Here is a 15,641-nt window from a genome sequence, read left to right on the forward strand (position 1 = left end):
ATCAAAGAAGCTATTAGGGGAGGGTTACCCAGCCAGAGAAAGAAGGGACCTTGCTGTGCCTTGAGGGTCATCTAAACAGTCAACAGAATCTAAGTCAACCATAATTCAAGGTTCCTTGTCTCATAATACCATGTCATTGCTTTGGGGATTTTGGTTGGTTGGTTGATTGGTTGGTTTTTGTTGTGTTTTGATCTGTTTTGTTTAATTTTATATCATTTTTATTTTATTTATGTTTATTTATATTTTTTTCTCTCTTTTTACCCTCCGGGTCCTTCCAGTTTAGTTTTCTTGTGGAATTGTGTGACCAAATGAGTCTCTGCAGCTCTGTCCATTTTTTGTACCTTTTCTTGGGCTCTTTTCCTCCTGTTTGTTTTGTCCTATTTTAACGGACTAGGTTTTGTTTTATCTTAGTATATGTTAAATGAGAGAAAAGTTATTTTCAATAAAGAGGAAAAAAGAATAAACTAAAAAAGAAATATTCCCAACCACTGGTCATTTCTCCTAAGCTCTGTGATCTTAACATAAATCACCATTATGGATAAATGGAAAATTACCAATCTGTGCAATTTGGCTGGTTCCCTTAATGTAAGTACCTTTATTTTAGTCCTGTTAGAGCTACACAATGTTACTGATTATTTAGGTGTAAAATAAGCAATGCCAACAAAACAAGAATGGTTCAAAATGTTGGTGCAATATATTTTCTTTATTTAAAAAAAAAAGTACATGAACAGCAGCTATGGCTTCAAAAGAAAATTATTCCAGTGTGCAAAGAGAGACAGACAGAGATGAAAAGTACTAATCCATCCTTTCCTAGTACAGTCAACAAACTATTCTTCAGTTCAACACACAACTGGGACAAAACGAATGAGTCAAACACTAAAACATCTTCTGAATGTTCTCATAGAGAGTACTTACAAATATTATGTACAGGTTGACTTTGACAGAGTATGCTGTTAGAAGCTTCCCAGGTAAATGTTCCAAATTCTAACCATGTACAAGAAGTGGTTGACAGAGTTTCAAAGGCATGTTCACAGTCATAAATGCATCAGTAAGCTCCGTGACTATCACAATGAATAGGAAGCTTAAGGGATGATGCACTTCCCAATTTTAGGATGTGCTTTTCTTCTTAGACCACTTTAATCATCTATAAATCCTAAAGAGTGGACACTTCACATGCTATGTACTTGTGATTAAACTTCAATATCAACACTGCAGTCAACGCTGACCATATAGTTTCTCAAACTTAAAAACAAATGCAAAGAATACACTACAGCTTTTTTTTTTCAGCATTTCAAAGAGTATATTGAAGCTGGCCACTTATTTCTGAAGCCCTGATGGACAGGTGCGGGGTTTCTCGGCCTCAGAACACAGATGCTTATTTCTTGCCACAGTCACCATCATTACTGTGACTCTCTCCATCCATAACATGGGCACTAGTAAATCTGGAACTGCTCTGTTTGAGAGAACAACAACATTTTTGAGGTGCACATCTGCTAACGTCAGGCTGTCTTCACCAGCTTCCCAGTACTAGGCACAGACTAAGAACACTGTAGATAGTCTATGACCCCTGACCCATATCCTCCGAAGCCAGATTGGATCTGTATGAATTTGTCCACATTTCAACGATGATTACTGGAGCGGAAATGTTTAATGCTTACCTTAGGACACTCCAGGAAGATACTAAAGATGAAGCCCAATGGAAAAGAAGGAGCTTCAAGGATAGAGTTTGAACTCAGCTGAACTTAAAACATGAATGAACTATGGTGTTAGGCCTCTCTAGAAAATGAGTAAAGACATTCTGCTGCTTTTGAAATAAAACCAGTGACCACGAGAATACAGCCAACTAGTCAGAAAACCTTAAATATAGTACAATTATTACCATATATCTTTAAAAATTACTTCAGATGAGAGATGGATTAAGTATACATGTATATGCAAAGATATACATATGTATGCATGTACTTAAATAGATGAATGAATGATAAGTTTATGAATGGATGGGTAGAGATGATAGAGAAATAGATTTTTCCTTCAATTCTCCCACGAAGCAGAAGCATACATGGTACATTTATGAAAGAATTTACTTATCCTTTCACAATTTAGACAGTGCACTTTATGTAAAGAAAATGCCACTCCTAAGAAGACTGAAAAACAAAGAACTTTCTCCAGTGGATTTAAAGTTGGAGGTTCTAGTCCAGGACTTCCCTATGCTCCACTCACCAAGCAGAAGCAGAAACATATCTGAAGCAAGATCACCTCTTCAGATGGAGCTTTTCGAGACACGCCTCCCTTATCCTTCCACAGAGGGAAGACCATACCAGTAAGCATGCAATGCTCTCAATTCACTCTACTCCTTATATTGCTGTTTCTTAACCCCACATCCTTGACTCTCTTTCTATGTTCTGACAGTACAACCATGTTTCTTTCTCTTGATTTCCCTACTCTCCCCCCCAAAAAAATACCTATTAAATATACTCTGCTGATTAGAGCTAATATGATGTGATAATAAATAATTGATTTGCCATGTCTATCAAGCTTGATTAGGGGAATGGAGATTGCTACAGAGAGAAACTTGCTTATCTAGCATCTAGGAGCCTGTAAATATGATTGTTCTAGAAATATCTTGCAACTCAGTACCTTCTGGTGACCTCCCATAGATTCTACCTCTAAGCCTGCAATCTGGGCTCTTCTATCCTGATTCAACCAAATTTTGGTTGTCCCTAATGATGAAAAGTCTGAAACATTTTTGGGATTCCCTGGTTTCATTTGATGTTTTGCCTCTTTAAAGTCATTTTCTTGTAGTGAGATAATGTATAAAGATATTGTATAAAGGATAAACATAGTTCTACTCATAACAAGGTAATAGTGAGGGGGAGTGGCAGATTCTTTTTACTTTTCTACATTCACATATTGTTGTATTTGTGCCAATAAAGTCTTATTACTAACAAAATGTTTAAAAATTCTCCCTGAAATTTTTGAAGCACTCTTAGCCTCCTTAGAGTGAAGTCTCACAAATCTGCATTTGCTCTCCTTTTGACATTATAACAATCTTCAATATAGAATAAGTAGGTTGAAAAAAACTAAAAGTAAATTTAAAAAAAAAGAATAAGTAGGTTGCCAACAAGAATTGCATTTGTCACTCAAAATCCTGGGAACCTTTATAAAGCTTACACTGAAGTAATGCTGCACTTGGACACTCAGAAATTCCCAAATCACAAGTCTATCCAGAATAGTATGATGATAACACCTGGAAATTATGAGACAGAGAACAACAGAGCTCGTCTTCAGATGTGGGAGTGTTGAGGTGTGGTCTGTTGCTAGGTGCTGTAATGCTAAATATTGGCCCTGGTTGCCCCTGGGGATAAGAAGATTCTCACATAGGCCCAAGTGATGCTATGTAGCCTTGCTCCCCACATTATCCCTGATTGGTGAATAAAGCCTATAGCCTGTAGCCTGTAGAAGAGAGACGGGTAGAGTTTTGATTCCTAGGCTTGGGGTCTGAGGCAGGAGACTGCAAAGGAGAGAGGAAAAGAAGAGAGGAGAAAACACCATGGAGTAGGTGACTTATAAAAACATGGCCATGAGAACTGGACAATTAAAAGTTAAGAGCAGCCCAGATGGAACATGGCAAGTTATGACTCAGGGTTATTGGCAGAGAAATAGACGTAATAGCTTAGTGGATAGATATCCGCCCAGCTCTAGTGCATTAAAGTCTTATTATAAATATAAAGGTTATGTGTCTTTTATCTTGGAACTGAATGATCAAAGTTGAGATTGAGATTAAATATTTAATACAACAAGGAAGAACTCCTACCTGTCCCATTCCACCTCACAATGTCAGGCACTTCAGCTTAGATTCATTTATTCTGCCATATCTCCAACAAACTATAAACTGCACCCTTACACACTCTGTCCTCCTGATTTGGAAGGACATTCATGCATTCCCCTTTGATTTGGAAGTATATTCCCTCTGCCTCTTTTTTTTTAATTTGTGTGTGAGGAATGACTGTATCTGAGGGTGCTGTGTGTATTAGTGTAGTGTTTGTGTGAATGGTGTATGGGGGAATCCCTCATACACCCTTTTTCTCTCAATAATAGTATTGTGGAATATAGATTCCATTTTTCCCCAATAATATTATTATGTGATGATAGACATTTGAGGGACAGTTTATAAAGCACACAATTTAATTCCAAAGAGTTCTAGAAGAGGGAAAGCCTGGATTCGTGGTGTCATCTCCAGTTCTATTGCTGCCTTGCTGTGCTGTTCACTAAGTCTTAGGAGAAGGTACATGTGACTATTCCTCTGTTCTAGCTTCATTGGCCCCATTTATAGATTACATGTAGGACTTAGCAGCTCCACATGTTATGTCATTTAATCACCAATAAGTAATTTTAGGGTTATATCCCAATTTTCAGATAAGCACACCAAGGCTCAAAAGAGATTGAGTTGTTCTCCCAAGGATTCACTGTGCAAGCACGAGAAGCATGTCCTCAACCCTGGAGAACTTTCAGCGGAATCGGTGCTATCTGCTGTACTTTGTTGGCAGCATCTTTTAAAGAGCAAGCTATACTTTCATGCCTCTCCTAATTATGAGAGTAGATATAATATAATTGGATCAAGATGCTCCAGTCTGTGCCTTTCCTCTTCTAATCTACCTAGAGATGTTCCCTTTTAATCACCTGCAATGAATGATTGCTTATTATATAATTTTATGGCCCACATAAATGCAACACTAAAGCTGACTGGATTACCCTTGATAATTATAGCAGGAGGGGAGAAAAAATTACACTTGCTTACCTTGACCTACTAGAATGAACTGATTAGGGACATTCTTAGCAGCCATCCTGCCACCAAATATCCCCTATCTTCATGCAGGTATGGTTCAGTCCAGTGAATTAGAGGGGTTTGGAGTTTTTTGGTTGTGGTTTTGGTGTTCTGCAAAAGCTCTGTTTTGTTGTTGCTTAGTTCTCTGTAGCTAGTATACAACTGTCCTACTTCCCATGAGGCACTGAGCAGAATTGTAGGCTTCTAAGTTTTTGCATAGGGTTTTACTCATTGAATAATATAACTAACATTCTGTCTAGTGACATTGAAGAAGGGATAATAGGTGTGACACATGTCTCTGTCACAATTCTACTCTGCTCTTTCCAAATTACTTCATGGATGACTCCATTAATTAGCCACTGGTAGATTCTGCATAGACAGGTTATCTGCACATGTCCTTAAATGCTAATGAAAGAGCTCCTGCTTCTAAGAGATGCTGAGAAAAGCATTCCCAGTAGAACATTTACCTCTGTTGAATGGATTCGAACAATGTTATCATCTCCATGCCCTGTACCTCAACCTTTCCCATCATATCACCTAGAACTTCACAGGTACAGGGGTCCATTCTACTTATGAACAGAGAACTTACGATGCATCCAAAAGAAACTTTCCCCAGACATAACAGGTTCTAATTCCAGTCCCACACTGTACTTGTGACCTTGGGTAAGGCATGTATAATCTCTGCCTTGGCTGCTGAACAGGAGAGTCTGTCCTTCCTCCCCTTTTCACAAGGCATTAGAAAGCTGACTTAAAACAAGGAGCTTTAACAAGAGCACACAGTATGATAGAAATGGGAAACATTGCTGTTAAATGAAATCCTAGAGGCTGTGGCCTAATGTATTTCATTGTACCTTGTCAGTACAAGAAACCTGAAGTATGTCAGAACCTCCAGAGGTCCCTCAGGTCATCAGCTGCTGTTAACTCCCCGTCACATGCAGTGTAGTAGTTGAGAACTCGGGTTCAGCGGGTGCCACAGGCCCTCAGAAAGCCCTGCACAAGTTCACACGCTACCGAAGCATTTTCTGAGTTTCCATTTCCTCTTCTGAAATGGGGTGATAGGTTCATGGGTAAATGCCAATGAATTTGACCATCGTAAGTAAGGATTAAATGTAGGAACTAGCCCATAGAAGAGGATTTAACATTGAATCCAGCACACCGTGGGGTGCCTGCTCAGTGGAATAAATATTATCTCTTCAAATGGCTTCTGTTTGGCAAGATTAGAACCTCCCAGCAATAAGAATATCTAGAATTAATTAAGTTTAGAAATTGAAAAGGTCCTCTGTGGAGACCATCAGTGTGCTCAGAACCATTAGGGTTCAGGCCAACTGCTCTTCAAACTGGATGCATGTTATCTAGTCTTTGCGTGATGGGTTTGAAGATTAAAAAGTCTTCTTCCTGCAGAAGCTTTGCAGAACTGAACTTGAAGGGGTCATACTTTGAGGAATATTGTTCTCACCAATCAGATCTTTGTTACACTATGATGTTAAGCTCCTCAAAATATGAGACAGAGGGCCAGCAAAGGGATTCAGCAGGTGAAGGTACCTGACAAAGCCCGACAACCTGAGTTCAATCCCAGAGACCTGCATGAAGGAGTAGAGAACCAACTTCTGTGAGTTATCATGCACGCCATGGCAATGTGCTCCCCCACCTTGAAACACAAAGAAATTTAATTTGGAAACATTTTAAAATTATGAGATGAGACACAGAAAAAAAAATGGCTGGGTGCATCTAGTTTTGTTTCTAATTCACTGAATTTCAAGGTGCTTTGATTTGTTTCCTTCCTGGGAAGTTCCTGTTTCTACTTGCCCTCTAGCCAGGCTCATGAAAGAAGAAAGGTTATGTGCACTCACAAGCTGCATAAGGAAAACAAAATATCTCATTACACTCTTTATTTACAATGTGCATCCTCTTTGGGGCATGTTTTAAAAATTCCATGGACACCTTAGAAAACACATTCAATAAACCAGAAAAAAAATGTTTGTGTCCGTAGATAAACTGTAACTTTCTTTAGAGTATGTATTACATTTTATTTAGTTAGTTTGTGTGTTTGAGACAGAGTGGGGGCGTGGCCCACAGGTCCCATGGCATACAAATAGAGAGCAGAGGAAAGCTTGCCAGAGTCAATTCTCTACTTCCATAGTATGGATCCTGAGAATCAAACTCAGCTGAGCAGGCTTGGTTGCAGGCACCATTAGCCTCTGAGCCATCCCACCGGCCACAGACTATCTTTTAATATATACAACAAATCTAAGAAAAATGGCTACTGCCCTGGAATTCCTTCTCATTCCTGTTCATTCCTGGAATGTGTAGTGAAGCAAAGATAAATGATTTGCTTCTTTAATGAACGTGGAGATCAACTCTTCTCACAGTTTAAAACCTTGCTGATGGCGTTCGAGGATAGTCTACATCAGTTGTGTGGAGGGCTGGGAGCATCACTAGTCACCGTTTGAACGTTTCTGTGAAAGCGTTTTACATTTTAAACCTGAGCCATGAGTGGCATCATCAACTGAAGTCTTCTCTCTTACCTGCCTGACAGATACACTACTATAGTCAAAGCCAGGTAAAGTTTGACAGAACTAACAACATAATCAGCACCTGTGCACTAGGAACTTGAATTGAAGACCTGTATCTAGTCTTTGTTCTAACTGCAGCAGTCTTTGGGGAGGTTCAGGTTGCTGCTGCTGGGGAATCCTAAGGTGCTTTCATCTGGACCAAAAACCATTTTCCTTGCCAAGGTGCTGGTTCTTTATAAGAATTATCTTTGCTACTAAAAGTGAAATCAGCAAACAGAGATCACTTTTGGTCTTTTGGACAAATTCTCCCTATCTGCTCTTTTGTTCCAAATTGTACCACATTGTGAACAATTAACATGCTGGCATATGAGAATAATGTATCGTAAGGCTTAAACTCACTTCAGTGCATTCGCTGACCTGCCTGTCACCAAGGTTTGTGCTCTTTCGTTGGTGATTTCCCAACTGGCCAATTTCACAGTCTCCCAGAAGGCCATTCCCATTCATCTAGTTTGTGTTTATAATCCAATCATAATTTACATGGCACTTGAGTTTGATTCCTCTGTCTAAAGTCCCTGTTCCCTCTCATCCCCAGCCAGGCACAATGACTTTCTTCTTCAGTAAGAGTTACCTCTAAAATTAAGGGAGATACTTCTGTTCTACTTTACTCAACAACAACAACAACAACAACAACAAAACCACTTGTATTGAGTCATGAGGATAATGGCTCTCCAATCGCACAATACATGAATTCATATTCAGGTTGACCTGCTTTGACTGCAAATTCTTCAAAGACATATCCTCAGGAGTCTTAAAAGTAAACAATTCAACTTCCATAAATAACACTTCTACCTGCATAAACCCACACTACACTTCCAGGCACAAAAATGCATTTTCACCAATTCACACCCATGTCTCTATGATAAAAAACAAGTCATATACCAGATGTGACCTGAAGCTGCCCCAGATGAACACACAGCCTGACACCCTTAGTCGGGCTTTCCAACTGAGCTTTTGCAAAACTAGGTTGGCAAAAATGTGGGTCCTTATTCACTAGGCATGGGTGGGCATTGCCAGTCATAGAAGGGTGGGCATCTAGCACTCAGTAACACTATCTCTGTTGTAAAATAAAATAGTGGGCTTTGGTGGTGCTAGGCAATCCCACTGTTTTATACTGTCCATTAACTTCTTTCTTCTAATAGGAGAAATAGGATAAAGATTAGAAATCAGAAAACTAACATTTGTAAGCGAACTTCTCTGCTTATACTAGATAGAGTGTAAGTATTTAAGTTGCTCCCTTTTAAATGGGCAAGTTGATTATCCATTTTGTGAAAGCAAAAATTAGGCTTCAGCAGAAAGCAAAGAGTTAAATGCCACCATAAATGCTCCGTATATATGCCAAAAGGATATCGACTGTGTGGGGACCTACTTCTCAAGAACAGTTTCTCTCATAACTCCTGCTTTGTCCCTTCGTCTTTCAGACTGTTCCTCACATGCCTTCACCAACTCCCTTTCTTAGCCTTCTAATGACATCTGTTATACTTCAGGCTCCTTTTCTTTTGACAGGAATGAAATTGGTCCCTTTTTAGAGTAGACTACAGATTTGTCCTAAACCTCCTCTGTGGTGACCTGAACCATCTGATGTTCTACATGCCCATGAATCCATAAAGTATACTGAGTTCTCCAGCCTCTGCTCAGACCTCTCTGGGACAAGTTTCTGCCCCTCTGCCTATGGTAGAAGTTTAATTTATTCTTTGATATTCCGAAGAAGCCACACTTCCTCCTTGAAGGCCAACTCTCTCCATTCCCCAATTCAGCCTTTCTTGTTAAAGAATAGGAACCTTGAGGATTAGACTCACATCCTCTTAATATATAGACCAGCTGCTAACGAACCAAGGTGATAAAACTAACCAGAGGTGGGACCTAAAGCATTTTGATAAATGCTTTAACAATGTTCATTCCAATATTCCTGTTGCTTAAGACTGGGCTGAAGTTAAAATAAGCTCTGTGTTATTCTCTTGTGAGTTCAGAAGTCAAAGAAAGCTGTGCCCTTGTGCTTGTCCTTTAAGCACATACGGGGGAACCTCTTGTCCCACTTTTAATAACAGTGAGGTTGTGGCACTTTGAAGTCTAAGTATTGCATTTGATCAACAAATATATGAAGTGATTATTTTGAAAAAAATTCAAATAACAGTTCCCAGGAGTTGGGGGAGCAGTCATCTTTATGATGGTAATTCTGAAACTGGTCTTCCTGATAGCTCTCTAATAGACAATCAACCCAACAATAGATTTATTAATTAAATTAAATTAAATTGCACTTTGCCAGATTATGTGTCACATTTGCTACACTGGTTTCAAGAACAGGCCATCTTGTGTATCAGACTCTTGACAAGGAGTGTGTATAAATACACATTGCAGCCTACTGTTCTAGGCATAGCTTTGAATTCTGGGGAAATAAACTGGGCATTTGTTTCCAAACTAACTGGCATATTTCATTTCAGGGTGAACAGAAGGGAAGTTCTTGGGCAAGTCCATGAATTGAAACAGGCAAGGTTCTGATTGAATAGGGAAGAAATTCTAATTTGTATCAATAACCAAAGTCTGGCGTTTTTAAATAACACATCCTATTTCTTTTGATGCCTAGGCTTCAACCCAGTTAAATACCAGCACTTGTTCATTTTTATTTTCAAAACTATTCTAATTTTCAGTGATCCTACCTCTACATACCAGGCACAATGCTTGGGGCCTTCGTCAGTCCTTACCTGACAGCAATGATTTTAAATCATAGACTGTAGGAGAATTAGCTGGGACGTTCTCTTGAATATAGACACACAGACACCAGTCCACAGAGTATGGAAGGAGGCCAGGCAAGTCACGTGTTAAATAAGTATTGTGGGCACTCCTGAGATTGGGCTTTATTCGGGACAGAACGAGGACCAATATGTCTGTCATCTAAAATGGAAATATAAAAAATAACTTACATACACTAAGAACTCATGCTTTCCCCCATGAACTAGAAATGAGGGAAGCTTTTAGCCTCAATGGCATGGAATTCAAAGACCTTCATGACCCTTCCCTCTGCTCCTACCCAACTCACCAGTACCTCAGAAAACTCTGTTCTAGAATAAGTGGTATGCACATCCTTAAAAAAACACTTTACTACTCTCCCCAAAGACTATTACTGAACAACTCTTACCTGAAACATCCTCTTCCAAGATCATCCCTGGGTCCCATCCCCTGTCCACACCATGTGGCTTAGGACAACCAATGCTTTTATATTCTTAAAGCCATCTTGGTAATGTCAATCATAGCATCTCCCATGGTGCAACGTAGCCATCCACTTACTCATGCTTGTTCTGCCGCACCATGATCCTTTTTTATACAAGAAGCACACTTGGTTTTGTGCCCACCTCCTCTACGAAAGCACTCACTAACCGCTGTCTACCTGAATCCATTCTTAGCTGAGACTGCAGCCCCATACAACTGATTCCTTGTCCCATAAGGTTAGAGATTGGTTATTAGAGTTGGAATTTTAAAGGGACTGGGAGTCAGCTTTTATTTGCCATTGCATTTGGAACTAAAGTGTGGAGAGAAAAGTGTCATCAGGGAAACTGACGGATATTTTAAAGCAAGCAAGGGGAGAGAAGAAAATCTCAGTGCAGAATAAATCTGTGTCAGTCATGGAGCAGAGTGAGCGTGCTCCGGTTGACTAAGAGAGGGGAAGCCTGGCTATTCAGTGGGCAGCCCACATCTACTTTCTAATCAAGAGCAGAGAACATCCTCTGAGGTTATTAAGACAAGGAAGATGATTTGGGAAAATATTTTCTACAAGGCAGAAAAGTACACATTTTATAAAATCAAAGATAAAGGTTGGGGAGTTAAAAAAACTTTTTGCAACATAGAGTCTCTCAACTATTCAAAAGGACAAGCGTCGACAGACACTATAGATATGAATGGATGCATGCCAATATAATTTTGAAATTTCTGAAAATAGGCAGTGAGTTAGGTTTGGCGCGAGGGCTGCGGTTTGCAGACCTCTGCAACAGATGAAAACGCAGCAGGTGCTGAGTTTGTAGATGTTATTATTTTCCTTGAAGAAATTTTCTACTTGGTGAATATCCTGAGCTTCAGCCCCTTATACAACCTTTAATTGTGTTCCCGCCATAATGAGACTGCACACTGACCATGCGTACCCACTGAAATCAATATCATAGACTGTCACCTGGGGGCTCACTACACCATATTTCCCCATAATTCTAATCCATGTCTGTCATCAGAAGCAAAAGCAGTGGGGAGGGGGTTGATCTGGGAATGCATAGCTTCTCCTATAATGTTAAGCACTTTGCTGCACAGAAGCTCAGCTGAAATTCCCTGTGAGACACTGAACCAGCAGCTGCAGCAGCAGCCATAGCCTCACTGATAAGAATGGTTTTCTACTACTTGAAAATTACTTGTATTGATTGATAAACTGTTAGCTAAGAGCTGTGTTAAACGAAAGCTCTTCAATGCTGAATGAGATGAAGGCACTGAACTGCTGGATGTGAACCCCATTGTTCCTCTCCATCTCCTGTCACCTGCCGGTGACAGCAAAGAAGAAACACCCTAACCTTCAGAATTATTTAGGTATTTCTGATCCCCAAGAGATAGCATCAAAGCAACTTCTCAGGAAACTCATAATGCCCTAGCATGAGACATTAGACAGATACTATACCTATGCACATGTTGATGAGATATCTTAAAAGGTTAGCAGCAGAGAATAATGCCGTTAAAACAGTGAAGTGCAGTCTACATTCCCAGAATAGATGAATGAGCACCTTTCTCTAGAAACATAACCAGGCCTCTACCTGCATAGAATGTCAAAGTACGTATCTCTGGAGCTAATTCTGGGCAATTTGGGCAAACCCCACCTATCTGCTGGAAAGCCTGATTCATCTTTTTTTTTTTTAATGGATGCATGCTTCACTCTTCCTCTGACAGGGTAGATTTTTACATTTGGGAGTGTGTGTGTGTGGCTCAGGAGGGCATTAGAAGCGAACAGCACTTTCAAAGTACAAAACACATAAGGAAGTAGAATTTGGATAGAGGGGGAAAGCCCTTTCTGAACCAACAAGCTCAGAGCAGTAGACAATCCCCATTAACAACTATATATGAAGAAATGCTTACCTGTACAATTCACTCTCCACTTCCCTACCTCCACGAGGAGGTAACTAGACTCCCTGCAGCCTTCCACAAAGGTCTCCCTCCACAAAGGTCCTCCTGAGACACCTATTGCTCTACTGACCCTTTGCCCTAACAAAACACACTAAAGAAAGTGTTCTGTTCATAGAACATTCATCTCTGTATCCAACAAGACTTTCACCACAGTCACTTTCTGTCCCAAGCACCAAATCTCCTAATGCACTTGACACATGATGACTGGAGATTGGAGGTAAGGAACAGATATTTAAAGTAACTGAGAATGGTCATTTAGATACCCACACTTGTTGTAATTCCAATCCGTGCAGTAGAATGATTTCCAGAATGTCTTCAACACATTACTATGACCCTTGAATATACATGTTGAAAGTTATACAATCTTTAAAAAGCAAAAATGTTCAAGTTCACAATAGCCACAGTGGTGAGCTAGGGTTTTCTCAGTAGAACACGCTAACAACTTGAGGTTTCAGGCTGTTTGTGCTAACTGAGACCATGCTTCTGAATGTGTTTTCTTACTGAACTCCCTATGGCTTTTGAAGTTCTTGCCTCTTGCTACCTTTTCACAAGAAGTCTGCAAACTGTTTATAATTGCCTAATATGGAAGCAACCTAGGTACCTGTAGCCAGGTGAATGGATAAAAACAATGTACTGAAATGGGCATGTTGTACACATGAAATATTACTGAGCCATAAAGAAAATTAATATTCTGTCACATGCAACAAACTAGCTATACTTAGAGTATATGACAATGAGTTCAATACGTTAAATAATCTCTCATGTGTAAAAGTTAAATCAAAGCAAACCAGACTGTAAAACAGTGATAACCAGCAATTGAAAACGTAGAAGGAATGGCTAAAGAGAGGCAAGACTGAGCCCCATTATTATGTACAATGAATAACACTATCAAATGTAAGGAGGAATGAATAAGGGCCAACACTTTGCTCCTCTGGACAATGAGACCTCACTCCATCACACCAAATGAATTATGAATCCAAACATGATGAACGCTATCTCACTAGCCTTTTCCTTTATAGGAACTATGGTCATACTGGCACCTTCTACCCCTTACAGACCTTTTAAATCCATACCTGCTGACATGTTTCCTCTGCCATGTTCCTCAGCTCTGTCTTTCTTCCTGTTTGTCCTAACTTAATGGAACTCTTTCTCTTCAGAATCTGGTTCAAGTCAATATAGATTATCAAAGGCAAGAACATGATTTTTCAAGGAAAAATTTAAATGAAATAAAGTATGTAGTTACCAACTGAGTTATGAATATGTTTAATATTTGACTCTTAATAAAATTGCATGTGAATGATCAGATATTTACTCCAAATACATTCCTGCTGCCTTGCTCCAAAAATAATACAATTTTTTGTTTTCTTTTGTTTTGTTTTGTCTTTTGGATTTTATCATGATTCTTGAAAATCAAATTTTCAAGTTCATAGACCATTTCAGTTCTTAATCTCTTTTCATGAGTTCATCTGTTCATTTTATTTTAACGGAAAAAGCTACATTTAAATGGCTGCCTGTAGAAAGAAGGCAATTTAAAATAAGAACTGGCTGGACATGATAACACATGCCTATAGTTCTAATACAAGACAGGTGTGAGGTGAATCAGAAACAGCATTGGATACTTGGCAAGAATTAATAATAATAATAATAATAATAATAATAATAATAATGAATAAACCAGTTTCCTAGGATTTTACCTTTTCTATTTAAGAGTCTACCCCTTTTTTCCTGGTCTCTCCCAAAACCTGATAGTGACCTACTTGATTCTAATCATTTACCTTCCAAGTATCCTTCAAGTGGCAAGCACTGAGCCAGTTACCAAGAGCCCAAACAGTATGCGCAGTCTGTTCAAAAATTCAGATGTTTTTAACACACGGGCATGCACACTACCAGCACAAAAAGCATCTGGGATTGAGAACTGGGGAAGTGGTTGGTAAGGCACTGTTTGTTTCCCTAAATCACTGGATGCTCTGAGGCAAGCAATACCAGCTCAGGGGGAAGTCACAGAAACTCTGAGTATATGGAGCCAAGCCTCAATAACTCCTGTTTCTTACTGCATTCTACCCCCAGGGATCAACTCTCTTTCCTCTATCAATCCTTATGACAAATCTAGATCCTTCTAGCTCCAAATATATCACAAATGGAAGTGGAGCACAGAAGATTTAAATCATGTTTCAAATTAGTAGGAAAAACCAATACTAGGATCTTTCCCCCAAAGCTCCTAATATTTAAACTCTATTTTCCTTCCTCACTGTGTCATTCCTTTTTCGTACATGCTTTTTAAAGTTGTGTTAAAGTCCATGGTTTAGTTAGTAAATGAAAGTATACATTCTACATCTGGGGACTCCTGCAAAGGTCAATGCTAACTTCCCCTGCTAGATTACACTGGCATGAGTCATCTCTCCCATCTTCCCCTTCACCTTCCTCTAAGATCACCTTCTCAAGACACCTCCTGTGACTTTATCCTTTCAGGTCTTTTGAAATCAGCTCTTTTTCTCTATCCACACTACTTCCCAAGCAGATTTCCCAAAGCCCTTCTTAACTCTTCTACCACAGTGCAATCAATTGCCAAGGGCTCCTATTTCTTAAGACATTATAAAGCTGTTTTCATTTCCATGGCCTTGGCTACACCTTCAGTCAAGGTCTCATAAGTTGTAATTTCTTTACAAAGCCCCTAATAAGTGTGAGAATATACAACCATGACCCTCTCTCCTAAGCAAAGGAATCCACCCTCCACAGTGCCACCAGACTAGTAGCTGGTAGTTCTAGACATTACAAACACCATAATTTCCTGGTCAGTTTCTTCAGAACAACTGCTGCCCACTTTTCTGCTAAGCATCACCCCTTATTGTAATCATAAGAGGAATAGTTAGCATGTTGGTAGTATATCCTCTCAGACAGGCAGGGTACTGAATGGCATTTTCTTATTCACTACATATCACAGCAACCCTTTGATGGTATTGCTTCTTCTCCCCTTTTTGCAAGCCTGCCAAAAGCACTGAATTAGGGTTGCAAACCCAGGCACTGACCCTGTGCTCTAAACCTGTGCCCCCCATCTAGGTTCCTCCCACATCTCTATAATTATACATCTGTCCATA

General features: G+C 39.5%; 1 protein-coding gene across 1 annotated transcript in view; it reads right to left on the reverse strand.

Annotated features, from left to right (window-relative positions):
- Positions 1 to 682: 682 nt before the first annotated feature.
- Opn5 (opsin 5) overlaps positions 683 to 15,641 on the reverse strand; it is a 54,731-nt gene continuing 39,772 nt past the window's right edge. Inside the window, exon 8 of the mRNA XM_034521681.2 lies at positions 683 to 1,453. Within this exon, the coding sequence (XP_034377572.1) occupies positions 1,376 to 1,453 (78 nt within the window). The 3' untranslated portion in view covers positions 683 to 1,375. The remainder of the gene's footprint in view (positions 1,454 to 15,641) is intronic.

The sequence above is a fragment of the Arvicanthis niloticus genome, chromosome 17 (genome assembly GCF_011762505.2).
Source record: "Arvicanthis niloticus isolate mArvNil1 chromosome 17, mArvNil1.pat.X, whole genome shotgun sequence".
Taxonomy (NCBI): Eukaryota; Metazoa; Chordata; class Mammalia; order Rodentia; family Muridae; genus Arvicanthis; species Arvicanthis niloticus.